The following is a 27,467-nucleotide window of genomic DNA, read 5'->3' as shown; positions in this document are numbered from 1 at the left end:
CGCTGCGTCCGGCGTCATCGCCGTAGGCCGGAAGTGACATATTTCTTCCGCGCGCTTCATCACAACGTTGTTTCGGAGTTTTGAGTTTGTATTTTAACATTTTCTGGAGGTGAAACATGTACGACCAGGACGAAGGTGAGCCGCTGCGTGTCCGCACCTGCAGACACTTTATCAACAAACAGGCTGATTAACTTTATTAACACGGTAACGTCAGTTTTTAATCTGAAAACACGAAGCTCCGCAGCCGCTAGCTACTGTTAGCTGCTAATGCTAGCTGAACTGTTACAGAGCTAACGTGCTAACGTGCTAACAACATTGATGTTGTGTAGTGTTGATCATTCACTAACACACAGGCTAACGTTAGCTTCAGCTGGAAGCCTCACCGACATGCTAACGGCAGCTAATGCTAATGGCGCGGTGCTTTGTTTCAGCTAGCAGGCTAACTGTAGGAGAATAATAAAGTTCAGATTAAAACTCGGATCCTTCAGTAAATAACAGACACTGCTAACGTTTTATAAAGCTGTTAGATACTCGATGAACGCGTTACTGAAGTACTGTTGGCGCTAACATTTACTCACGTGTCTCTTTATCCAAAACAACTGACGTTTGTGGAGCAACATACTAGTGACAACTGGTGATAGTTCTCCAACGAAGGTTAAAATCAAGGGCAACTGGACTTGGTTGAAGATACTGGAAGACGTTTCGTCCCTCATCCAAAGGACTTCTTCAGTTCTGACTGACTGGCAGGGAAACTCAGCTATTTAACCAGGTCAAACGCAGCAACATTGTGATTCCATACGTGTCTGGAGTATCAGAGAAACTCAGGAGGATTTTCAACAAACACAACATCCCTGTGTTTTTTAAACCCAAGAACACACTAAGACAGATGCTGGTCCACCCCAAAGACCGCACACCCAAACACAAGAAAAGCAATCTAGTGTATGCGGTCCAATGCAGTGAGGAATGCACAGACCTGTATATTGGGGACACTAAACAACCACGACACAAACGCATGGCTCAACACAGAAGGGCAACTCCTCAGGTCAAGACTCTGCAGTCTACTTACATCTGAAGGACAGAGGACACTCGTTTGAGGACCACCAGGTGCACATTTTAGACAGAGAAGATGGATGGTTTGAAAGAGGTGTCAAGGAAGCATCTACACCAGGGTGGAGAAGCCGTCATTGAACAGGGGAGGGGGTCTACGCCACCACTTATCCCCCACTTACAATGCTGTCCTTTCATCACTTCCCAGGAAACTCAACAAACGTAACCTATTGGCCTCAGGTGAAGATACCAACGATGGTCGTTCAGTCTTGGCCACAGGTAGTCTTAACGACCGTAACGACTGTCGTCACAGCAACAAGGAACACTAATGAACCAGCGGTATCGATGACCCGGGATAACGACCCCACTGAGGTTAAATAGCTGAGTTTCCCTGCCAGTCAGTCAGAACTGAAGAAGTCCTTTGGATGAGGGACGAAACGTCTTCTAGTCACTTCAACCAAGTCCAGTTGCCCTTGACTTCAACCTTCGTTGGATAACTATGACCTGGATGACTGAGAATCTTCATAGACATCTGGTGAGAGCTGTTAGCACGCGCAGCATCAGTGGAATAGACGCCTCCAGGAGCTTTCTGTTCTGAATCCATGGCCTTTAAATTGGAGCTGGTCCCGCTCTGCAGCTCCCACTCTTCAGGGAAGGCTTTCTACAAGACCTGGGAGCATCTGTGAGGTCAGATAGTGGCGAGGGGACCCGGCTCTCAGACTTTAAAGGTGTTGGATTGGGTTGAGGTCAGGGCTCTTCCACACCAAACTCATCCAGCCGCCTTTATGGAGCTGCTTTGTGCACGGGCGGCACGGTCAGAGCAGAAAAGGGCCTTACTCAGAACGTTCACTCATAGCTGGAAGCATTACGTTCTCCACAGCGCCTCAATATGTCACCCAACAGGCAGGCGGGTATCGTTCTCTCAAAGGCAGACTGCAGGTGTAGAGGTGGGATTCGTCACTGCACAGAGCACGTTTCCACTCCTCCAGGGTCCGGCGCTTTACAGCAGTCTGTCTGACACTCGGCTGGCGTTGTGCTCGATGATGTGTGCACTATTGGATGATGTTAAAGCCAGAGGAGTCTTTAAGCACTATTCGCCTCAGCGACCCCGCTCTGGAACGTGGTCTGCGCCTTGTTGTCGAGCTGCTGTGGTCCCTAAACACTTTACTTTAATACCACTTAGAGCTGATCGTGAAATATCTGGAGGGAAGGCATTTCAAGATCTCACTGTTGTAACGGTGGCGTCCCGTTGCAGCCCGACGAATCAGTGAGCTCTTTAGAACGACCCATTCTTCATCAAACATAAGCAGACTGCAGGACCAGCTGCTTGGTTTGACACACCTGTGCCAACACCTGAATTCACCAAGAAGGAGCTGCGTCTCAGTACGTTTATACGTAAAGTGTATTTATGGATCAGCGCCGTCACAGATAACCCCTAACGGTGTCTCTCTGGTAGGAAGCGTTAGTCAGAAACTTTAATCTTCAGTCTCACCAGAAAACATTAAATACAACCTGAGCAAGAACAAAACAAACAACTAAAAAGTGTTGCAGTGAAATTAAACGTGAATTCAGTGAAAATGTAAATATCGTCTGAGGTAACGGGTCAGCGACAGACACTGATCAGTGATGTTTGTTTGTGTGTTTGTCAGATAATCAATACGATGAGGACGATGATGAAATCACTCCAGATTTGTGGCAGGAGGCGTGCTGGATCGTCATCAGGTAAACTCACCTGCATCACACCCAGAGCCGGCGTCAGACTGAGCTCAGCAGGGGGGCAGTTATCTTCACTGGGTGGACACTAGGGATGGGGAAATATTTCGGATGTCCTGTTGTGATGCAAACCGACTCCTCCTTCACGACTCTATCATAAACAAAGTTAACAGCACACTGACGGGACAATGGACAGCGCAAAACTGAACTACAAACTAAATTGATTGTCTCATCACAGCACAACAACTCAAAATAGTGCACTTGGACAGTAGGCTGCGTAATACCAGTTAGATAAATACACTAACAACCGGCCTCCATGAAACTTTAAATTGAACGCACAGTTAGAGGAGCTGAAGACGCCGCTTGTGAGCTGATTGGAGCTTCTTGAGAATGTTGAACTAGTCCGGCATGAAGCGCTCCGGTGTTCTGAGAACACCTTTTTGAATCAGAAGAAGGAGCTTTATTGCAAAGTAATGTTTAGGTCCTGGGAGATGATGGTGCCCACATACGGGGAATTTGTTTTGGTGTTAAGGTGCTACACGCAGACAAACATACAGTTGACATAAATAAATGTAGAAATATATAAATATGGAACAGACAATGCAAGTTATGTAAGAATATTAAAAAGAATAGAGAAACACAACTATATGCAGAACATGTGCATTATTCTGGGTTTGTGTGTTGCAAAGAAATATGTAAATTTTGAATATAAAACGACGATTAACATCCATCCATCGTCAACCGCTTATCCTGCGTACAGGGTCGCATTGACAACGATTAACAACAAATGTGCCAGGTTTGTGCATGATATGAAATGAAACCGTGTTTAAATGTGCAGAGACATATGTATTGTTTGAAGGGGGGGCGGTGTCAGTAGGGGGCCCGGGTCTTGTTAATGAGGCAGCAGACGGGTAGAAGCAGTTTGTGTCCGGGGTGGGAGGAGTCAGCTGCAATCTTTCCTGCTCGCCTCAGAGTCCTCGAGGCGTACAGGTCCAGAAGAGAAGGAAGATTGCAGCCAATCAGCTTCTCTGCAGAGCGAACGATGCGCTGCTGCCTGCCCTTGTCCCTGGCAGTGGCAGCAGCGTACCAGATGGTGATGGAGGAGGTGAGGATGGACTCAGTGATGGCGGTGTAGAAGTGCACCATCATTGTCTTTGGCAGGCTGAACTTCTTCAGCTGCCGCAGGAAGTTCATCCTCTGCTGGGCCTTCTTGGTGAGGGAGGTGATGTTCAGCTCCCACCTGAGGTCCTGGGAGATGATGGTGCCCAGGAAGCAGAAGGAGTCCACAGTGGAGACGGGGGAGTCACACAGGATGATGGGGGAGGGTGGGGCTGGGCTCTTCCTGAAGTCCACGACCATCTCCACTGTCTTCAGAGCGTTGAGCTCCAGACTGTTCTGGCTGCACCAGGTCACCAGATGGTCGATCTCCCACCTGTAGGCGGACTCGTCCCCACCAGAGATGAGCTCAATGAGGGTGGTGTCGTCCGCAAACCTCAGCTGTCTGAGCTTAGCTGTGAACCAGGGTTTGTCATTGTTATAACTCTTCCTGGTGCGTGTTGGAATGCAGCTGTCCTCACAGAAGCTGATGTAGGACGTCACAGCCTCTGTAAACTCGTCCAGATTGTTGATAGCAGTCCTGAAAACATCCCAACATGACAGAGGAGAACAAATTTTTGCAGGTCGCGGTAGAAGCACCAAATACAAAGGCCAGCTGGAGGCCGTCGGCACTAGAGCCCGACTGATATGGGTTTTTGGGGGCCGATGCCGATTTTAAAGTGAAAAAGAGCCAATTTATGAGCCGATATTTAGATTCAGAGAATGATTTGGATAGTAGACCCACTTACTAGATAAACTGGATAAACTACACGTAGAACAGGCCGATATTGAAAGCTGGGATGTATGTGGGCTTAGGGCTGGACAATATGGCCAAAAATGTTATCACAATAAAAAGTTTCATATCTTTTCATATCAACAAGTATCAGATCGTTATATCTTTTGAGTTTACAGGCTGATTTTTGCTCCTCAGTGAAAGTTGAAGAAGCCTGATGGTTAATTGTGGTTTAAACTCTTCTTTATGGTCAGAACATAACAAACATTTGATTCCAAACAGTGGATCACTTCACAAATCTAAGGGAGAACATTCAAAACATTTATGATAAAATCTTTTTCAACAAATAAGCATAAGTAAAATTAAGTAAATTTTACTTTTTTTTCTGTCCTTTTTCCTCAACAAAAGAAACATCTTGGTAAAAAATTCAGTCCTAATTTGTGTGTTTCAAGTGAATCAAATCAAACATTTATTGAATATTTATTGAACATTTGTTATATTGTTGTTGAAAAAAATTATATTGCGATAATTATTATTGTTTTATTATCCAGCCATATGTGGGCTATAAAACCTTTTCCTAAATGGATTATGTTAATAAAATAGATTACTATCTCAAAAAGTGAACAATTGCACATCAATAAATATTTGCTGCTGGAAGGTGCAACTTTTTCAGCTGTCTGTAAACAGAGAGAGAATAAAAACATGTGTGTTTCACTTTACACATAATCTGCCATCATTTCAATGTAGCACATTCACATCCAGTTCATCCCTTTACCAGCACAAACCATTTAACCACCGTCGGTATAAATCATAGGACCTGCAGCTTTGAGATTTAATTTAACTACCGTTATAACTACAACCAGAACCGTTACGGCTCTGTCACATGACGCTGAAGTTAGCTTCCGATTCGGCAGTTAACGGGGGAAGTTAACTTACGTTGCTGAGCGACCGATTCTCCGTTGTTTTGCACCTCTTCCTGCTGTGAAAGCCCTAACGCTATCTGAAACACTGTTAGATTTGACATTTTTTTTATTTTATTTGTGAAAATGAATAAAGGGCAATTTCACTGCTTTTTCTCCACATGTAGACCACAATAGATCAGGTCCAGATCCAAAACCACTATACGTAGAGCTCTCAAATCTGGACTAGATTGGCCCACAGAGGTTAAAGTTTCTTTTAAACATGAACTAGGGACAAATGTGGACCGTTCAGTAGAACTGCCACACTGTTAATAAATCTACAGTTACGTCTGTCGGCAGCTTCCGTAACATTAACCTGCTGTGAGCTGGTAGGAAGTCGCAGAGGGCAGAGAAACACGGGAGGGTTCGCGAGTCATGAATGTTTTCAGTGAAGTGACCGGCTCTGTTTTTATTATTAAAGTCATGTAATTAACTTGACAAAAGACAGACTCTCCGCTCACACAGCCCTCTGTCAGCTGATTGTTTTCTTCTGTGGTTTATGTGGTGAGGCAGTGTTGTTAACAGGGGAGCTGCAGCTGGTCGCCCTCTGGTGGGCAAACTATGCAACACCCATGACATGAGTGAAGGATCTGACTCTAGGTTTCTTTTTTAATAGTCATATCTGCCGTTATAAACGGCCGATGCCGAATCATGAAATGATTTTTTCTGTTCTGAGTTGTTTGTGTTTGCACAGCTCTTATTTTGACGAAACTCTTTCTTTTTCCTCTGGCAGCTCTTATTTTGACGAGAAGGGTCTGGTGCGGCAGCAGCTGGATTCGTTCGATGAGTTCATCCAGATGTCTGTTCAGAGGATCGTGGAGGATGCTCCGCCCATCGACCTGCAGGCTGAAGCCCAGCACACCTCAGGCGAGGTGGAGGAGCCGGTGAGGAATAACACCTGGGACTGGATCAGGACCAGAACCAGGACCTGGTTTGAAACGTTTAGAGACGCTCAGAGCGACCTCTTTTAGTTGTTGTCTTCGTGGGTCTGTGCAGCAGGGTCCTGGTTTAGGATCAGCTCTGTGACGTCTCTCTGTACTTTATTTTCTGTTTCAGCCTCGTTACCTGCTGAAGTTTGAGCAGATCTACCTGTCCAAGCCCACCCACTGGGAGAGAGACGGCGCTCCGTCACCCATGATGCCAAACGAAGCCCGACTACGAAACCTCACGTAGGTCTCGCCTGTTCTGTTGACTCGCGTCTCACCTGGTCTGTTTACTCGCGTCTCACCTGTTCTTTTTACTCGCGTCTCACCTGTTCTTTTTACTCGCGTCTCACCTGGTCTGTTTACTCGCGTCTCACCTGTTCTTTTTACTCGCGTCTCACCTGGTCTGTTTACTCGCGTCTCACCTGGTCTGTTTACTCGCGTCTCACCTGGTCTGTTTACTCGCGTCTCACCTGGTCTTTTTACTCGCGTCTCACCTGGTCTTTTTACTCGCGTCTCGCCTGTTCTGTTGACTCGCGTCTCGCCTGGTCTGTTGACTCGCGTCTCGCCTGGTCTGTTGACTCGCGTCTCACCTGTTCTTTTTACTCGCGTCTCGCCTGGTCTGTTGACTCGCGTCTCGCCTGGTCTGTTGACTCGCGTCTCGCCTGTTCTGTTGACTCGCGTCTCGCCTGTTCTGTTGACTCGCGTCTCGCCTGGTCTTTATACTCGCGTCTCGCCTGGTCTTTATACTCGCGTCTCGCCTGGTCTGTTGACTCGCGTCTCGCCTGTTCTGTTGACTCGCGTCTCGCCTGTTCTGTTGACTCGCGTCTCGCCTGTTCTGTTGACTCGCGTCTCGCCTGGTCTTTATACTCGCGTCTCGCCTGGTCTTTATACTCGCGTCTCGCCTGGTCTTTATACTCGCGTCTCGCCTGGTCTTTATACTCGCGTCTCGCCTGGTCTTTATACTCGCGTTTCGCCTGGTCTTTATACTCGCGTCTCGCCTGTTCTGTTGACTCGCGTCTCGCCTGGTCTTTATACTCGCGTCTCGCCTGTTCTGTTGACTCGCGTCTCGCCTGGTCTTTATACTCGCGTCTCGCCTGTTCTGTTGACTCGCGTCTCGCCTGGTCTTTATACTCGCGTCTCGCCTGTTCTGTTGACTCGCGTCTCGCCTGGTCTTTATACTCGCGTCTCGCCTGGTCTTTATACTCGCGTCTCGCCTGGTCTTTATACTCGCGTCTCGCCTGTTCTGTTGACTCGCGTCTCGCCTGGTCTTTATACTCGCGTCTCGCCTGTTCTGTTGACTCGCGTCTCGCCTGGTCTTTATACTCGCGTCTCGCCTGGTCTTTATACTCGCGTCTCGCCTGGTCTTTATACTCGCGTCTCGCCTGGTCTTTATACTCACGTCTCGCCTGTTCTGTTGACTCGCGTCTCGCCTGGTCTTTATACTCGCGTCTCGCCTGTTCTGTTGACTCGCGTCTCGCCTGGTCTTTATACTCGCGTCTCGCCTGTTCTGTTGACTCGCGTCTCGCCTGGTCTTTATACTCGCGTCTCGCCTGGTCTTTATACTCGCGTCTCGCCTGGTCTTTATACTCGCGTCTCGCCTGTTCTGTTGACTCGCGTCTCGCCTGGTCTTTATACTCGCGTCTCGCCTGTTCTGTTGACTCGCGTCTCGCCTGTTCTTTTTACTCGCGTCTCGCCTGGTCTGTTGACTCGCGTCTCGCCTGGTCTGTTGACTCGCGTCTCGCCTGGTCTGTTGACTCGCGTCTCGCCTGGTCTTTTTACTCGCGTCTCGCCTGGTCTTTTTACTCGCGTCTCGCCTGGTCTGTTGACTCGCGTCTCGCCTGGTCTGTTGACTCGCGTCTCGCCTGGTCTTTATACTCGCGTCTCGCCTGTTCTGTTGACTCGCGTCTCGCCTGGTCTGTTGACTCGCGTCTCGCCTGGTCTGTTGACTCGCGTCTCGCCTGGTCTTTATACTCGCGTCTCGCCTGTTCTGTTGACTCGCGTCTCGCCTGGTCTGTTGACTCGCGTCTCGCCTGGTCTGTTGACTCGCGTCTCGCCTGGTCTGTTGACTCGCGTCTCGCCTGGTCTGTTGACTCGCGTCTCGCCTGGTCTTTATACTCACGTCTCGCCTGTTCTGTTGACTCGCGTCTCGCCTGGTCTTTATACTCGCGTCTCGCCTGTTCTGTTGACTCGCGTCTCGCCTGGTCTTTATACTCGCGTCTCGCCTGTTCTGTTGACTCGCGTCTCGCCTGGTCTTTATACTCACGTCTCGCCTGTTCTGTTGACTCGCGTCTCGCCTGGTCTGTTGACTCGCGTCTCGCCTGGTCTGTTGACTCGCGTCTCGCCTGGTCTGTTGACTCGCGTCTCGCCTGGTCTGTTGACTCGCGTCTCGCCTGGTCTGTTGACTCGCGTCTCGCCTGGTCTGTTGACTCGCGTCTCGCCTGGTCTGTTGACTCGCGTCTCGCCTGGTCTTTATACTCGCGTCTCGCCTGTTCTGTTGACTCGCGTCTCGCCTGGTCTTTATACTCGCGTCTCGCCTGGTCTTTATACTCGCGTCTCGCCTGGTCTGTTGACTCGCGTCTCGCCTGGTCTGTTGACTCGTGTCTCGCCTGGTCTGTTGACTCGCGTCTCGCCTGGTCTGTTGACTCGCGTCTCGCCTGGTCTTTATACTCGCGTCTCGCCTGTTCTGTTGACTCGCGTCTCGCCTGGTCTTTATACTCGCGTCTCGCCTGGTCTTTATACTCGCGTCTCGCCTGGTCTTTATACTCGCGTCTCGCCTGGTCTGTTGACTCGCGTCTCGCCTGGTCTTTATACTCGCGTCTCGCCTGTTCTGTTGACTCGCGTCTCGCCTGGTCTTTATACTCGCGTCTCGCCTGGTCTTTATACTCGCGTCTCGCCTGTTCTGGTCTTTTTACTCGCGTCTCGCCTGGTCTTTATACTCGCGTCTCGCCTGGTCTTTATACTCGCGTCTCGCCTGTTCTGGTCTTTTTACTCGCGTCTCGCCTGGTCTGTTGACTCGCGTCTCGCCTGGTCTGTTGACTCGCGTCTCGCCTGGTCTGTTGACTCGCGTCTCACCTGGTCTGTTTACTCGCGTCTCACCTGGTCTGTGTTACTGTGTGACAGGTACTCGGCGCCCCTGTACGTTGACATCACAAAGACCATCATAAAGGAGGGAGAGGACCAGCTGCAGACTCAGCATCAGAAGACCTTCATCGGCAAAATTCCCATCATGCTTCGCTCCACCTACTGTCTGCTGAGTGGCCTGACAGACAGAGACCTGTGTGAGCTCAACGAGTGTCCGCTCGATCCCGGAGGTTATTTCATCATCAACGGCTCCGAGAAGGTACGCCGTGACATCACGTGACGTCACTGAGAGGCTCTCTGCTGAGATTCTGGAAATGGTGGTTGTGACTGGTCCCTGCTGGTTTCAGGTGCTGATCGCTCAGGAGAAGATGGCCACCAACACGGTGTACGTGTTTGCCAAGAAGGACTCAAAGTACGCCTACACGGGCGAGTGCCGGTCCTGTCTGGAGAACTCGTCCCGTCCCACCAGCACCATCTGGGTCAGCATGATGGCCAGAGGAGGACAGGTGAGTCCTCATGTTCACAGGAGTCATTAGTAATTTATTATATTTCCACATGACCTGTGTTTAATATAATAAGTATGTTCATATAGAATAATATGATATGATGGCCGGGGAAACGTCTCCAGCCTGAATAGAACAGAGCTGCAGGTTTCTGGGAGTTTGTTCCAGGAGAATAAAAACTGAACGCTGCTTCTCCAGGTCTGGGCTGGACTCTGGGGACAGAAAGCAGACCTGATCCCGGAGCAGCTGAGAGGGATCAGCCCTGAACCATTGAGTGTTTTATAAACCAGCAGCAGGATGTTAAACAGGGCGGCTCGGCTGTCCTCACTCCTTTTATTACATTAACTTGAGACAGAACGTCATCAGTTACATGCAGCGTTACCGACCAATCGGAGGACAGATGTGATTGATTATTGCTCGTCTCTCTCAGGGGGTGAAGAAGAGCGCGATTGGTCAGAGGATCGTGTCCACGCTGCCGTACATCAGACAGGAAGTTCCCATCATCATCGTGTTTCGAGCGTTGGGCTTCGTGTCGGACAGAGACATCCTGGAACACATCATCTACGACTTCGACGACCCCGAGATGATGGAGATGGTCAGTCTCATTATCAGTTATTGATCGGGTAGTCATTGTTAGCCCCGCCCACGTGGCCGTGGTTGTCACCAGTGATGTCTCTGTGTTTCCAGGTGAAGCCGTCTCTGGACGAAGCGTTTGTCATCCAGGAGCAGAACGTGGCGTTAAACTTTATCGGCTCCAGAGGAGCCAAACCCGGCGTGACGAAAGAGCGAAGAATCAAATACGCTAAAGAAGTTCTGCAGAAAGAGATGCTGCCGCACGTCGGCGTCAGCGACTTCTGTGAGACCAAGAAGGCGTACTTCTTAGGGTGAGTCCACCTGAGGAGGCTCACCTGCTCAGACACAGCAGGGGCCGATACGGGGTTTCACCGGCCGACGCCAAACATGGTGCACAGGTACAACCTGGGGGGGGTCAGCTGTCACAGGTCAAAAGGAAAACCCAGTACAGCGCAGGCGCGGGCTTCAGTGAACTAGAATCCTTCAAAGCTCACAATATCGTTGCTTATTTAACTAATGTGTGCAGTCTGTAGATGACGTAGGAGCCAAAATAGCAGTTTTTGTTTATATTTAAAGAACAGCAGTTATTATTTTTAGGCTTCCCATGTTTTTGGTTATAGTTCTGATTCACTGATGTGATGGACAGTTTGGCCACTGATTAGCAAATCAGCCTCACCTTAGTAGCGGTGGGTGTGGTATAATTAATAAAGGGAAGTTGGAAACAGGAGTGAAGGCCGTAGCTTTAGTTGAGACCAAACAGTTTTTTAACCTTGTCTCACCGTATTTCATATATTCTTTGAGTCTGTAGGTTACTATTTATTTTCCCTCATTTACACTACATACGCTAGCCTACAATGTTTTGGTAGGTCAAGTTTATTTCAATAGGTAGGATATTAGGATTAGATTATTTCCAAACGGCGAAGGCAGAATGCTGGATTCAAAAAAGGAACAAAGGTGCGTTGAAACTACTCTTCTAGGGCTGGGGCAGTGGCTATAATATTGGAACGGGATATCCACTACAGATGAAGATAAATCAAATTCATTACACCAGGAGTTAGGAAATGGTACGGTCCATTTTAGGGGTGTTTGAAATCGTATTTCTAAATTCTTGAATATATGGTGAATAGGTGAATATGACAGTTAAGACCCCCCCTGAACTGTTGTTTTTGCCTCTTTTGGGGGGGTACAAGCCATAATTAACCCCCCCAATCCCCCCCGTAATTTGAAGCATGGGTGTCAGTGTGTAGTCTGTGTATTACTGTGTGTATTACTGAGTTTGCAGTGTGTGTATAACTGTGTACTTGTGTGTTTTCAGGTACATGGTCCACAGGTTGTTGCTGGCCGCTCTCGGCAGACGGGAGCTGGACGACAGAGATCACTACGGCAACAAGAGGCTGGACCTTGCCGGGCCGCTATTGGCCTTCCTGTTCAGAGGGTGGGGCTTCTTTCACTCGCTGTCATCACACCGGACCTTTGACCTTTGACCCCGCTCTTACCTGTTAACACATGTTTTCTACGCTGACTTTAAAGGAAATAATGAAACTGTCTCTGGTGTTCAGAATGTTCAAGAACCTGCTGAAGGAGATCCGGATCTACGCTCAGAAGTTCATCGACAGAGGAAAAGACTTCAACCTGGAGCTCGCCATCAAAACCCGGATCATCTCAGACGGCCTCAAATACTCGCTGGCCACCGGAAACTGGGGCGACGTGAAGAAGGCTCACCAGGCCAGAGCCGGCGTGTCACAGGTGAGACCACATGGCTCCACCTGAAATCGGCTCAGCTTCAGATTGAATCAGAGGTGGTCTCAGGATTGTTTGTTTCTGCTTGTAGGTGTTGAACCGGCTGACCTTTGCGTCCACCCTGTCCCACCTCCGGCGCGTCAACTCGCCAATCGGCAGAGACGGCAAACTGGCGAAACCCCGGCAGCTGCACAACACGCTGTGGGGGATGGTGTGTCCGGCTGAGACGCCCGAGGTAAAGACCACGGGGCCCTGAACAACATTAAAACGTGTAGGAGAATATCTGAACAGGCTTCTCACAGGAACAACCAGCCTGAAGTCAGAGCTGCCGCACGCTGGACGAACTGTATGCATTGATCCATCAGTCACTGATGAACTGGTTCACCTGTGTTTCAGGGTCACGCTGTGGGTCTGGTGAAGAACTTGGCCCTCATGGCCTACATCTCTGTGGGGTCCCAGCCGTCTCCCATCCTGGAGTTTCTGGAGGAGTGGAGTATGGAGAACCTGGAGGAGATCTCCCCCGCCGCCATCGCAGAGTCAGTTTCTTTCAGAACAGCCTCTTCAGATTGTTTTATTTAGTCCGAGAGACGATGGAGTTCATTCCCTGACCTGCAGATGGCAGCATCACTTTCTGTTGTAATGAAAACAGGGAGCTCAACCCTCCCAGACTTTATCATTAACTGCAGAGTTCAGTGGCTTGTTATTAACTTGTTGAATCTCTGCGTGATTTTTAATTGCTTTGCGTTTTAACGTTTTAGTGCCACTAAGATCTTTGTGAACGGCTGCTGGGTTGGAATCCACAAAGATCCCGAACAGCTGATGAACACACTGAGGAAACTCCGCAGACAGATGGACATCATCGTGTCTGAGGTAAATCCACATCTTCTGATCAAGAGCCAGATAGATTATACCTTATTACTTTGTGTTGTGGAGCTTAAAACTAGAGTGAGCAGCTCTATTAGGAAATAATTTAGTTATTTCTAAAAATGAAAGGCCGGCTGCTACTAACAATTATTTTTATTGTCGATTGATCTGTTAATTATTTTCTACATAAATAGATTAGTTGTTTGGTCTATAAAATGTCAGAAAATGCTGAAAAATTAATGTGTTTCCGGAAACCCGAGAAGACGTCCTCAAATATCTTGTTTTGTCCACAACCGAAAGAATTCAGTTTTCTGTCATGGATGAGGAAAGAAACCAGGAAATATTCACAGTGAAGAAGTTTGACCGTTGTCTGCTGGTGCCTTTTGAGATACCTGGTTGTTAGTGACTGTTAAAGGGCCATGTACTGAATAACACGGTAGGGCTGCAGCCAATACGATGATGTTAGTACTCGAATCTTCTACAGTTTATTTAATCGACTGCATCGTGCAGTACTTTAGCTTGGCGGCAGCGATTAATCGATGAATCGTTTCAGCCCTATAACACGGTTCCTTTGCAGGGTTGACTGGTTCATAACTAAAAGAATCTTTGTCAGACTTGCACGCTGACGCTGTACATCACTGTTTGGCATCCCATCACAATATCAGGCTTTTCAACTGGAATTATTGAAATAATAGTTTTATGTTCAGATTTATTTCTTTAGATGGTTAGTTCAACAGTTTATAAAGATAATAGGCAGATTCATCACCTGCTCCAAACCATTTTTATTACATTCACCTTTAAAATCCCCACAATCTAGAAACAAAACATTTGTTAAGTGTTTTAAAGATGAACCTCTTCATAGGGGAAGTCAGCCAGGTCACGGTGGTTTTTGGTCTGCAGGTGGGATTTTGATGACATTAAGAAACATAATTTCCCAGCTCAGGAATCCTGCTGGTTCTGAATTTTTCAGGTGTCGATGATCCGAGACATCAGAGAGCGGGAGATCAGAATCTACACTGACGCCGGACGAATCTGCCGACCGCTGCTGATCGTTGAGAAACAGAAGCTACTGCTCAAAAGACGGCACATCGACCAGCTGAAAGAGAGAGAGTACAACAACTATAGGTAAGACTGTACACGTGAGACGAGTACGACACCCGGTTGTTCTTCAGCTTTTGCTGCAGACTTTCCCGGTTGTTTTTCATGCTGCAGACTTTCCCGGTTGTTTTTCAGATGCAGACTTACCTATCTGGTTGTTTTTCAGCTGTAGACTTTCCCGGTTGTTTTTCATCTGCAGACTTGCCTATCTGGTTGTTTTTCTATCTGGTTGTTTTTCAGCTGCAGACTTTCCCGGTTGTTTTTCAGCTTTTGCTGCAGACTTTCTCGGTTGTTTTTCAGCTGCAGAATTTCCCGGGTTATTCGTCAGGTGTTACTGGCTTGTGTTCATGGGTTTCTGTAGTAAAGCTGTTGTTTGTCTTTTGTTTGTTTGTGGCGGTTAGCTGGCAGGACTTGGTGGCGAGCGGCGTGGTGGAGTACATCGACACTCTGGAGGAAGAGACGGTGATGCTTGCTATGACCCCTGATGACCTCCAGGAGAAAGGCGTGGCATACTGCTCCACCTACACGCATTGTGAGATCCACCCATCCATGATTCTCGGAGTCTGTGCTTCCATCATCCCCTTCCCCGACCACAACCAGGTACACCAAAACTAAACAAAGGTTGACAACTCATTTCGGGTTTCACCTGAATGATGATAATGAAGGAAGATTACCTATCCGTGATGCACCACTAGTGTTCAGTGACATGTTCCTTCAGGTTTGTTTGCTCTTGTTGTTCAGTCTCCCAGGAACACATACCAGTCTGCTATGGGCAAACAGGCCATGGGTGTCTACATCACCAACTTCCACGTACGAATGGACACGCTGGCTCACGTGTTGTACTACCCTCAGAAACCGCTGGTCACCACCCGATCCATGGAGTACCTGCGCTTCAGAGAGCTGCCCGCAGGTAACACACACCTGTACAGTCAGACTGATAACATTTAAAGAGAGCTGCCCGCAAAACTGTGCCAAGCACTCACTAGATGACAGGAGATACGAGAATGAAATGTATAAAGCTGTGGAGAAGTGCACGTCAGCCCATTATTTTCTTATAAAAACAGGTGAGTCTCCATACTTGACCTGAAACCAGGTGAGTTTGTTTGTGTTTTCAGGTGACCTGTCTGCCAGACGTCTTCTGTGGGTCTCTAACTGAAACGTTCTCCTTGTCCTTTAGGGATCAACTCCATTGTGGCGATTGCCTCATACACGGGATACAATCAGGAGGACTCTGTGATCATGAACAGGTCGGCCGTGGATCGAGGCTTCTTCAGGTCAGTTACCAACTTCTACTCCCCGAGTGTCTGTTGCCAACTCGCCCCGAGCGTTTGTTTGTCTGTTTTTGTTCTTTAAATCAGTTTTTTCCCCCTGTAGGTCTGTTTTCTATCGATCCTACAAAGAGCAGGAGTCTAAGAAAGGATTTGATCAGGAGGAGATCTTTGAGAAGCCGACCCGTGAAACCTGTCAGGGTAAGAACTGAGTCTGCTGTAAACACCTGTCAATCGTCTCAGGTGTGATAGCAGCGTCCAGTCACATGCTGTGGGCGGGGCTATTCTTATGTCACACTTTGAGAACAAATGAAATTCCCCCTCAGGTATGAGACACGCCATCTATGACAAGCTGGACGACGACGGGCTCATCGCACCCGGCGTTCGTGTCTCCGGCGAGGATGTGATCATTGGGAAGACTGTGACGCTGCCGGAGAACGATGATGAGCTGGACAGCACCAACCGACGCTACACCAAGAGGGACTGCAGCACCTTTCTAAGAACCAGTGAGACTGGCATTGTGGACCAGGTCATGGTGACTCTGAACCAGGAGGGTTACAAGTTCTGCAAGATCAGGGTGAGAGAAGTCGCACCACACCTGAGACCCCTGACACATCTGAGGCACCTGATGAAACACCTAACTGGCAGAGTCTTTATGAGGAGATGGTTTTTCTGACAAGCTTCATGTTTGCTGCAGGTTCGCTCAGTCCGGATTCCTCAGATTGGAGACAAGTTCGCCAGCCGACACGGACAGAAGGGAACCTGTGGGATCCAGTACAGACAGGAGGTAAACAGGAAGTAAACAGACGGGGGGGGGACAGGAAGTAAACAGATAGAGGATGAAGCCAGATTAATAGATTAGCTGGGTGTGTTGAGTCCTGTGGAGGCGGCGCTCTTTCAGCCTTGCGGCACTGCGTGTAAGAGCTTGATGTTTCAGTCAGCAATAAACGGGAGGCGCTGAGAGTGCGTTGGATCTTAAAATAAATAGTAACTCAGGAGTTTACAGTTTTCTGCCAGCATCCCTCTCTCTTTTGCTGTAATGTTTTTTAGCATTCTTCACAGCTGTCTGTTATATCATCCTGTTCCTCGTTACGCAGCATCTATTTGGTCTATTTTATGGACGTTATCTTTGCCAGAGGTGGACTAAGTATTCAGTTCCTTTACTGCAGTAAAAGTACTAATACCTCACTGGAAAAATACACTGTATGTGTATTAAGTATGTGAATATAATCAGGAAAATGTACATAAAGTACTTAAAGTAAAAGTACTTAATGCCGAAAGAAAAATGACTGTTGTACTATTATAAATGAGATCATTATTCCTCATGCATTCATGTAAAGCAGGATTTTACTGCAGTAGTTGTTGAAGATCAACTATTTTGTATCGGACTGCAATTTATCATTATTCTCATGGATTAATCTGTTGATTCTTTTCTCCATTAATCAGTTGCAAAGATGATGAGAAATCTTGTCCCAGTTCCTCAGAGTCCAAAGAGACTCCTTCACAATGTTTGTTCTGTCACTTTAAACCTCAAAATGATTTAAAACTCTTGATTTTCACATCAGATGTTTTTACATGAAAAAGTGAATTAAAATAGTTGACAATTAAATTTCTGGCCACCAACTAAAGTACCAGCTGTACTTGTATAAACTGTTTAATTTATAACTGAACATCATATTTTAACTCTTCATGTGTTTGTGTGTAAAAATCTGATTTTGTAAAGTAACTGAAGCTGTCAGATACATGTAGTGAAGTAAGAAATCCAACATCTCCCTCTGAGATGGAGCAGAATTGAAGGAAACCAGGAGAAACCTCTCATTTGTATTTAAGTACAGTATTTTAGTAAATGTACTAAGTTACTGTCACCACGGATCAAATAAGAAGCGTCCAGCTGGCTTCAGGACCCAGTGCTCTGTTTAAATGCTTCTCACGAGGCGTCGGTCTGATGATGAATCTGCTGATGGACTCTGTGACAAACTGCTGACAGAAACAGACGCTTTAAATTTAGATTCAGACACAGTGAGACGTGTTTACCCGGCGGTGTTGGTGTTTTGTCTTTTCGCTGCACAGAGCCGCTGAATCACTGAACTGATGCAGAAACCACGACCCGGTGACCCTCTGAAGTCATGACAGTTTAGTCCAGAAACAGGATGTGAAACGGGTGTTTTATAGTTTGATGTTAAAGAGAGAGTGATCTCAGCAGCAAACATGAGATCATGTGAACCAACAACACAGCATCGGGTTTAGAGCTGATCAATGATGATGATCAGATGTCACCTACAGGCTGATGGATGTGTTGTGTGTTGCAGGACATGCCGTTCACCTGCGAGGGAATCACACCTGACATCATAATCAACCCTCACGCCATCCCGTCCAGAATGACAGTCGGCCATCTGATCGAGTGTCTGCAGGGCAAGGTAGTGACCAGTAAATATATACAGTGGTAATAATCAGTATATTTATTATAATAATTTTATAATGGTAATCAATTCTAAACACGTGGTAATTATCAGGATCAAATATTATCAGTTGTGTGATTAATAACCTTGAATAGTTTCAGCAGGTTATCGACTCCCTGATTATCGACTTGCAGGTGACTGTGTTTATTTCTGTTTCTTTATTTCTGTTTTGTTTCAGGTTTCTGCTAACAAAGGTGAGATCGGCGACGCCACGCCGTTTAACGACGCCGTCAACGTGCAGAAAGTGTCGAACCTGCTGTCTGAATACGGATATCACCTGAGAGGAAATGAGGTCACTGTTTACTTCCTGTTAACCTCGTTCTGTGTTTTAAATCACGATGCCAGCTCAACATTGTTATTGTGTCTGTCAGCCTGACAGCTGCGAGCTAGCGTTAGCTTTACTGCAGAGACACACGAGATAATAAGTAAACACAAACCTGTCAATATTATTGATCTGTTCTGTGTGACGGGTTCACGGAGAGTAGGCTGGAGTTGATGTGATTATCGATCTGTGATCAGGTTCTATACAACGGGTTCACGGGGAGGAAGCTGACGTCTCAGATCTTCATCGGCCCGACTTATTATCAGCGTCTGAAGCACATGGTGGACGATAAGATCCACTCGAGGGCCCGGGGCCCTGTCCAGATCCTCAACAGGCAGCCAATGGAGGGACGATCACGGTGAGCAAGACACCTTTCTACCTGTCTGTGTTACCTAACCTGTCTGAGCGATCTGCCTGTCTCAACTGTCCGTCTCACCTGTCTGTCTCTCAGGGACGGCGGTCTGCGCTTCGGAGAGATGGAGCGTGACTGTCAGATCGCTCACGGAGCGGCTCAGTTCCTCAGAGAACGTCTGTTTGAGGCGTCTGATCCGTATCAGGTTCATGTGTGTAACCTGTGTGGATTGATGGCCATCGCCAACACGCGGACGCACACGTATGAGTGTCGAGGCTGCCGCAACAAGACACAGGTAAACACGATCAGTTACCAGTCACCACGAGAGCCAGGTAAACACGATCAGTTACCAGTCACCACGAGAGCCAGGCGAACACGATCAGTTACTAGTCACCACGAGAGCCAGGCGAACACGATCAGTTACCAGTCACCACGAGAGCCAGGCGAACACGATCAAGTTACCAGTCACCACGAGAGCCAGGCGAACACGATCAGTTACCAGTCACCACGAGAGCCAGGCGAACACGATCAGTTACCAGTCACCACGAGAGCCAGGCGAACACGATCAAGTTACCAGTCACTACGAGAGCCAGGCGAACACTATCAGTTACCAGTCACCACGAGAGCCAGGCGAACACGATCAGTTACCAGTCACCACGAGAGCCAGGCGAACACAATCAAGTTTACCAGTCGCCACGAGAGCCAGGCGAACACGATCAAGTTTACCAGTCGCCACGAGAGCCAGGCGAACACGATCAAGTTTACCAGTCGCCACGAGAGCCAGGCGAACACGATCAAGTTTACCAGTCGCCACGAGAGCCAGGCGAACACGATCAAGTTTACCAGTCGCCACGAGAGCCAGGCGAACACGATCAGTAATGACATGTCTCTCTCTCTCTCTTCCTGGCTGTCCATCAGATCTCCCTGGTCCGAATGCCGTACGCCTGTAAGCTTCTCTTCCAGGAGTTGATGTCGATGAGCATCGCTCCTCGTATGATGGCGTCATAGAGGGGCTCGGCCAATCACATGCTTCCCTGCAGACTTTAAATGTGACATCAGCAACAGGAAGCTGAAGTTTGATGTTTTTTTTCATGTTGTTTCACTTTGTTTTTGTAAAATTAGAATAAATCTGATTGTTGGTACTTTTTCTGAGTCCTTATTGATTTACAGACATCATGTGACATGTGGGTCATGCACCATGAGCACATCAAACAGGGTCTCAGTTTCAAGGTCTTGGCAGTCTTCTTATAGCCTCGGCCATCTTTATGTAGAGCAGCCATTCTTTTTTTCAAATCGTCAGAGAGTTCTTTGCCATTAGGTGCAATGTTGAACTTCCAGTGACCAGTATGACTGAGTGAAAGAGCGCTGACACCAAATTTAACCCACCTGATCCCTGTTCACAACAGAGACCTTATAACACTAACGAGTCACATGACCCCAGAGAGGGAAAATGGCTAATGGGGCCCAATTTGGACATTTTCACTTAGGGGTGTCCTCACTTTTGTTGTCAGCGGTTTAGACATTAATGGCTGTGTGATGTTATTTTGAGGGGACAGCAAATTTACACTGTTATCCAAGCTGCACACTCACTACTTTACATTGGAGCAAAGTTTCATTTCTTCATTGTTGAAACATGAAAAGATATAATCAAATATTTACAAAATCATGAGCTGGACTCCCTTTTTTGTCAGACACTGTTTATGTTATGTATCTTTAGGGGCAGCAGTTCACCATCAGACTTTATAATCTGGTTTAAACTGTATCTGTGTAAACCTTTAAATGTTTTTAGACCGTGTGATATTGAGCTTGTTTTCCTCCTGTTGTGTTTGTGTGTAAAGATGTGCAGCCTCGTGACGGACCACATTTGTTTTTGAGTCCTCCTGACAGTTTTCGCTCGGTCAGCGATATTTCACAGCAGACAGAATGTTGATCCCGAGATTAAAGCCCGAACAAAAGAGAGCTGCCTCCGTCACAACAACAGCCGCTCGCATAGTTTCTGACCACAACACGGAGCCAGTCCTCTATATGACAACAGCACGCCAACGGCACACATCACAACCACAGAGGAGCTGCACACAGACGCATTAGCAGCCAATCACACGCCAGGAAAACTCGCAGATTCAACCTCCTCCCAGACAGTTTAAACATTTTTGCTTTTTGGTTTAATTTGACTTTCTGACTTTTCATCCAGGATGTTTGGCAGGACTCTTCTGCTCGTCTGTGCTGCTGCTTTATTCTGTGCAGGTGAGTCTGGACCAGGCAGGTGTGTGTGGACGCTGAAAACAGCACAAAGACACTTATCACGTGTTGAAACTGAGAAATTGATTGTTTTGGGAAAATGAATTACCTGTTTTGAATTTGCTTGCAGCAGCAGGTTTCAGTGTTTCCTGCTCTGCTGCTTCAGCTCTTCTTCTAACTGAGCGTCTGGGACTTAAAGAGACCGACTGCTGGGATCTGGATTCCTGCCTGATGCAGGATTTCTCATCAGTTCGGGGTCTCCTGTGTCGTATTTTACGTCTCATCATGCGTGAAACATTTTCAGTGGGGGACTGCAGGCAGACCAGTTCAGGACCCGGACCCTTCTCCTGCAGAGCTGTGCTTCAGAACCTGGTTTGGCTTCGTCCTGCTGAAATAAGAAGACAGTTTTCCACTCAGCCTCAGTCCAGAAGACGGCGTCTCTGGATCTGGTTTACAGACGGTCTCCTCTCTACTCGGTGGAGTTTCATCTTGAGTTTGTGAACGCAGAAACAGACTGAGTTCAGAGATGATGGTTTGTGTTCCTCAGCCCAGGCAGCGGCGTCCACCACAGAATCAGGTCTGGTTCTGATGCCGTCTGAGGGTCAAAGGTCACAGACATCCAATCCTGGTTTTCAGCCTTGACCCATGAGTACAGAGATTTCTTGAATCTCTTACTGAGACGATGAGCTGCTGATTAAATCCCAGATTCTTTGCAGTTTGATGCTGAGAAACATCTTTACCTCAGACAGACTCTTTATGCCTCATCATTTTACTGACCTGCTGCCAGTTAACCTCATTAATGTGAGATGCTCCACCAGCTGTTTCCTTTTTAGCAGCTCACAGCTTTTCCACTCTTTTGTTGCTGCCGTCCCAGCTGGTCTGAAACCTGCTGCTGGCAGAGTTTATCGTTTTCCAACAATAACATTTTCAGTTTCAACATCTGAAAAGTGTCTTTGTGCTGTTTTCAGTTAAATATGTGGTGTCAGTGTTTTGCACATCCTCACATTTTGTTTCTGTTTACATCGTTGTGGAAGCAGGTTTGAGTGAACGGTGTCAGGCCTAACTCTGAAGACTTACTCGTCACTAAATGACACAAACCAGCTGTCACTCAGATCAGCTGTTTATTTAAGATGTTTGAAACGTGCTGGTTAATAATTGAAACTGTTTGGATAATTTCTCTGTAATAGAAATAAATCAATTTTACAGGATTATCAGGTTACCGAGGTTTTTAGCCTGCTAACACTGATGCTAAAGTGACTTCCTGTTTACTCTGGTTACCATGGCACCTGTCCCTGGATCCATCAGGCAGCAGGTGAACACTGTGTCCTCAGAGTTGATGTTAGAAGCAGGAAAAATGGGCAAACTGTGATGGCTTGATGACTGGATCAGAACATCTGCAGACCAGTCTGCAGGGGTCAGTACCTATCAGAAGGGGTCCAAGGAAGGAAAAGAGGTGAACCAAGGACAGGGTCATAGAGGGTCAAGTGAAGGCTGGCCCGTGTGGTCCAACAGACGAGCTGATGTAGGTCAAACTGCTGAAAGAGTTGATGCTGGTTCTGATAGAAAGGGATCAGAACACACAGTACAGTCCATGGAGACAGCAGGTGGTTGTAATGTTCTGGCTGATCGGTGTACATGGGTAATGAGTTTTCAATGGACAGTGCTACAGAAGACTGTACAGGGTCAGGTGATCAGTCCAGGTAAGACCGTACAGGGTCAGGTAACCTGACAAACTTTACTGTGTGTTTCAGATGCTGAGGACAGATCCAGGCTCTACAGGAGGGTAAGAAACACTTTTCTACAACCTGACCATGTTTTGGTAACAGAAACAGATAAATAAACCTGAAATCAATTCAATTGAACGAGTTTAAAGTTATTTCCTGTCTGACAGCATCATGTAGGGATTGTTATCAGTTGTCGTGATTAGACCACAGCTCAAGTTTCACCTGTGCACCACTGTATCTTAACAAAGGCCATCCCACTGCTGAAGTGTAACGTGTGCTTTGTTGTTGTTGTTGTGCAGCCTTCCTGCGTGGGCATGAGCGTGACTCAGGCGTGTCCCCTGAACTACTCTCCGGTGTGCGGCAGTAATGGCGTCACCTACCCGAACGAGTGCTCTCTGTGCGTCCACAGACTGTGAGTCCACGGCCATGATTCTGATCTTCTGATAACGGCTCAATAACGTCCTTAATCTGTTCCACAAAGTCCTGAACTGTTGATCAAATGCTGCCACATATCGATCATAAACAGGTGCATCCCGCCACTGATCAATATATCAAAACAAAACTGTCAATTTCTCTGCTGACACAGGCAGACACAGAAATATGCAGACACAGGAAGACAGAAACACGCAGACACAGGTTGACAAGAAACAGGCAGACACAGGTTGACACAGAAACAGGCAGACACAGGTTGACGCAGACACAGGCAGACACAGGTTGACAAGAAACAGGCAGACACAGGTTGACACAGAAACAGGCAGACACAGGTTGACGCAGACACAGGCAGACACAGGTTGACACAGAAACAGGCAGACACAGGTTGACACAGAAACAGGCAGACACAGGTTGACACAGAAACAGGCAGACACAGGTTGACACAGAAACAGGCAGACACAGGTTGACACAGAAACAGGCAGACGCAGAAACAGGCAGATACAGATACAGGCAGATACAGACGGACACAGATAGACACAGGTAGACATTGGCAGACACAGAAACACGCAGACACAAGCAGACACAGACAGACAAAAGCAGACACAAGCAGACACAGAAACACGCTGACACCGGCAGGCACAGGTAGACACAGAAACACGTAGACATAGGCAGACACAGGTAGACACAGGTAGACACAGAAACACATAGACATAGGCAGACACAAGCAGAGACAGGCAGATACAGGTAGACGTAGACACTGGTAGACATAGACAGACACAGGTAGACATAGACAGACACAGGTAGACAGAAAAAGGCAGACACAGGCAGACACAGGTAGACATAGACAGACACAGGTAGACAGAAACAGGTAGACAGAAAAAGGCAGACACAGGCAGACACAGGTAGACACAGAAACAGGCAGACACAGGTACACACAGAAACAGGTAGACACAGGCAGATATGGGCAGACACATATAGACACAGACACAGGTAGACTCAGAAACAGGCAGATACAGGTAGACGTAGACATGGGCAGACACAGGCAGATACAGGTAAGACGTAGACAGGGGCAGACACAGGCAGATACAGGCAGACACATGTAGACGTAGGCACGGGCAGACACAGGCAGATACAGGTAGACGTAGACATGGGCAGACACAGGCAGATACAGGTAGACGTATACACGGGCTGACACAGGCAGATACAGGTAGACACATGTAGACACAGAAACAGGCACACTCAGGTAGACACAGGCAGACGCATGCAGATACAGGTAGACATGTATGCACAGAAACAGGCAGACTCAGGTAGACTCAGAAACATGCAGACACAGACAGACACAGGTAGACACAGAAACAGGTAGACACGGGCAGACACAAGTAGACACAGACACAGGTAGACGTAGACACAGGCAGATACAGGTAGACGTAGACAAATGTAGACGTAGACACGGGCAGACACAGGCAGATACAGGTAGACATAGACACGGGCTGACACAGGCAGATACAGGTAGACCCATGTAGACACAGAAACAGGCAGACGCATGCAGACACAGGTAGACACAGAAACAGGTAGACACAGGCAGATACAGTTAGACGTAGACACAGGCAGATACAGGTAGACGTAGACACGGGCTGACACAGGCAGATACAGGTAGACCCATGTAGACACAGAAACAGGCAGACGCATGCAGACACAGGTAGACACAGAAACAGGTAGACACAGGCAGATACAGTTAGACGTAGACACAGGCAGATACAGGTAGACACATGTAGACACAGAAACAGGCACACTCAGGTAGACACAGGCAGACACATGCAGATACAGGTAGACACATGTATACATAGAAACAGGCAGACTCAGGTAGACTCAGAAACAGGCAGACACAGCCAGACACAGGTAGACACAGAAACAGGTAGACACGGGCAGACACAAGTAGACACAGGCAGACACATATAGACACAGAAACAGGCAGACACAGACAAACACAGGTAGACACAGGCACAGGTATACATAGACACAGGCAGAAACAGGCAGACGCAGGCAGACACAGGTAGACACAGATAGACACAGAAACAGGTAGACACAGGCAGACACGGGCAGACACAGACAGATACAGGTAGATGTAGACACAGGCAGATACAGGTAGACATAGAACAGGCAGACGTAGACACAGGTAGACACACAAACAGGCAGACACAGGCAGATACAGGTAGACGTAGACACAGGCAGACGTAGAAACAGGTATACATAGACACAGGCAGAAACAGGCAGACACAGGCTGATACAAGTAGACAAAGGCAGACACAAGCAGATACAGGTAGACAAAGGCAGACGTAGACACAGGCAGATAAAGGTAAACGTAGACACAGGCAGATAAAGGTGGACGTAGAAACAGGCAGACTCTAACTGATCATTGATTTGTTTGTTCAGGGAGAAAAACGCTGACATTTTGATTGTGAAGGAGGGGCCCTGCTGAGGATGACATCATCCCACTCGTCCCTCACTGATGATGTCATCACACTGCTGCCCACTGATGACATCACGTGTACCTTTGACTTCTGTTTGAGTTTAGCTGTTAGATCATCATTCAGACGTGTGTTTTATATTTTCATATCTTTGTCAGGATGTTTTTCACTCTAATCTTTCTCCAATAAAGATTTTCTGTCTGAGTTCAGCTTCATTTAACTGATTATTCCTTAATGACAATAATCTTTAGTTGTAGCCGTCCATCTTCAGACATTCACAAACCTCAATCAGTAAAACACACTCATGCTATCAGCACATCCTGCCTGTCGCACAGTGTTGAATTAACATCCTGTCTCCTTATCAGCATCTCTGGATCAGTGTCCTGGAAACTAAAGGCCAAGAGCGGAGCTGGGAAAACGGCGACACGTCTCAGTCGCCACATTTTCACCACTGTTCCCGAGCAGAAGGTGACGTTACTGTGGCTCACTTCATTTAAATATCGCTGCCTGAAACACCTGAGACAGAGGCTGGCCGCTCAGCAGTACTCTGCAAACCATAAGACCATGGAGACGTTACCTGTGGATACCTGAGACCACTGGTGATGTCATGGTGAGGTCATGAGCACCTGACCCTCCACAGACAACGGCTATGTTTGAAATGGGTAAAGAAGCTGTCTCAGCAGGTGTCTAACATGACGGGTCGAACAACTTTTACCTGCCTTGTATGCTGCGTTCAAACGTCACCGTAATGGTCGGTTTTGATGGCAGCATCGATGCTGCCCATTACCCATAAATCTGTGTACCTGTGGTAGCTCATGAAAACGAACAAAATGGCTGAAGAACAAGCCGAAATTCATCTACAAATATATGTTTTCAAAACGTCTTTATTTTTTTCTGGTGCTGGGCAACGATTAAAATTTTTAATTGTGAGTAATCACATAGTTATGCGCAAAATTGAATAATGAATTCTAAAATAGTGTGTTGCCACTTTTAATTTAAATGTACTGCTATATACACAAAAGTGCAATAACGTGCCCAGCCCTATTTTTTTTGCTTTGATTCTTGAACAGTTAGCAAGAACTTAACAGTGAACTATAAAATCAGCTTTTCAGTTTGTTCAGTCTGATTTTTGAGGCGTCTGTTAGCCATTTGTCTTTTCAATAGCTAGCTAGCTGACACTAAGGCTAGAGACTGGCGTTAGAGACATGAAAGCTCGGGCGTTCACATCAAGCATGGTTTCAGTAGCGCAGCGTTAGTGATTAGTAACTGTGATGTTACGCTGCTCGTTATTGGGGAAAGTAATACTGGCTGCCCAGGCTCAGTCTGTGATGCCAGAGTCCCTAAAACCAGCCTGAAGGCTGCTGTGTTCTAGGGGATGGTGGATGTCCCGACCCATCACACCTGACAGGGGCCATCACACCTGACAGGGGCCCAGACTGCAGGCACCCTGCATAGGCCCGTTCTGCGATTGGGCATTATGAAGACCAGGTGGCGGTCAGTTTGTTCGTGTATGGTCGTTGCTTGTTTTGGCATTTTACACAACTTCTACCTCAGAGATAGAAACCTGCTGGAGCCCGTGAAGACGCCCTGGGGCCAGATGAGGGACAGTGTGGGGAGCATCTCCAAACACCAGGCTGCCAGACTACTACTGAGACATGTCAAAACTCATTCACACAAGAACTTTGGTTCCAGTTTTATGTAACTTCCACTTTCTAACATGAACTGTTACGTAACCATGGAGTTTCTCCCTGTCTCGGTCTGAAGTCGTCTACACCCTGGACAGGTCGCCCGTCCATCGCAGGGCAACACATAGACGAGCAACCACTCACACCTAAGGACAATTTTGGAGACACCAATTAATCTAGCCTGCAT

At 47.4% G+C, this 27,467-nt stretch overlaps 2 protein-coding genes across 2 annotated transcripts; both read left to right on the top strand.

Annotated features, from left to right (window-relative positions):
• Positions 1-116: 116 nt before the first annotated feature.
• Positions 117-19,875, top strand: polr2b (RNA polymerase II subunit B). The gene is made up of 25 exons (XM_038699851.1): positions 117-135; positions 2,697-2,769; positions 6,281-6,431; positions 6,604-6,716; positions 9,594-9,813; positions 9,902-10,060; positions 10,488-10,652; positions 10,745-10,941; positions 11,946-12,065; positions 12,190-12,376; positions 12,462-12,605; positions 12,767-12,906; positions 13,129-13,240; positions 14,205-14,359; positions 14,734-14,932; positions 15,074-15,242; positions 15,510-15,606; positions 15,707-15,801; positions 15,927-16,177; positions 16,298-16,387; positions 17,910-18,017; positions 18,238-18,351; positions 18,579-18,739; positions 18,833-19,028; positions 19,652-19,875. The coding sequence occupies exons 1-25, from the start codon at positions 117-119 to the stop codon at positions 19,739-19,741; spliced, it is 3,525 nt and encodes a 1,174-aa protein (XP_038555779.1). The 3' UTR covers positions 19,742-19,875.
• Positions 19,876-20,506: 631 nt separating this feature from the next.
• Positions 20,507-25,793, top strand: LOC119888252 (probable pancreatic secretory proteinase inhibitor). Its single transcript, XM_038698730.1, has 4 exons — positions 20,507-20,977; positions 22,723-22,754; positions 22,995-23,107; positions 25,561-25,793. The coding sequence occupies exons 1-4, from the start codon at positions 20,926-20,928 to the stop codon at positions 25,604-25,606; spliced, it is 243 nt and encodes an 80-aa protein (XP_038554658.1). The 5' UTR covers positions 20,507-20,925; the 3' UTR covers positions 25,607-25,793.
• Positions 25,794-27,467: the final 1,674 nt, after the last annotated feature.

This window comes from Micropterus salmoides, unplaced genomic scaffold (genome assembly GCF_014851395.1).
Source record: "Micropterus salmoides isolate LMB-PRFRI ecotype aquatic unplaced genomic scaffold, ASM1485139v1 Ms_hic_scaffold_5, whole genome shotgun sequence".
NCBI lineage: Eukaryota > Metazoa > Chordata > Actinopteri > Centrarchiformes > Centrarchidae > Micropterus > Micropterus salmoides.
The sequence above is the reverse complement of the archived record's forward strand: the minus strand, read 5'-3'. Positions and strand labels throughout refer to the sequence as shown.

Excerpts from the sequence above, each read along its gene's own strand:
- polr2b (XM_038699851.1), top strand. Across the intron at positions 2,770-6,280 it reads GCGTGCTGGATCGTCATCAG|CTCTTATTTTGACGAGAAGG; the intron begins GTAAACTCACCT and ends TTCCTCTGGCAG. Across the intron at positions 12,907-13,128 it reads TCCCCCGCCGCCATCGCAGA|TGCCACTAAGATCTTTGTGA; the intron begins GTCAGTTTCTTT and ends TTAACGTTTTAG.
- LOC119888252 (XM_038698730.1), top strand. The coding sequence starts at position 20,926 with ATGTTTGGCAGGACTCTTCTGCTCGTCTGTGCTGCTGCTTTATTCTGT. Across the intron at positions 20,978-22,722 it reads TGCTGCTTTATTCTGTGCAG|ATGCTGAGGACAGATCCAGG; the intron begins GTGAGTCTGGAC and ends TGTGTGTTTCAG. Across the intron at positions 22,755-22,994 it reads GATCCAGGCTCTACAGGAGG|CCTTCCTGCGTGGGCATGAG; the intron begins GTAAGAAACACT and ends GTTGTTGTGCAG.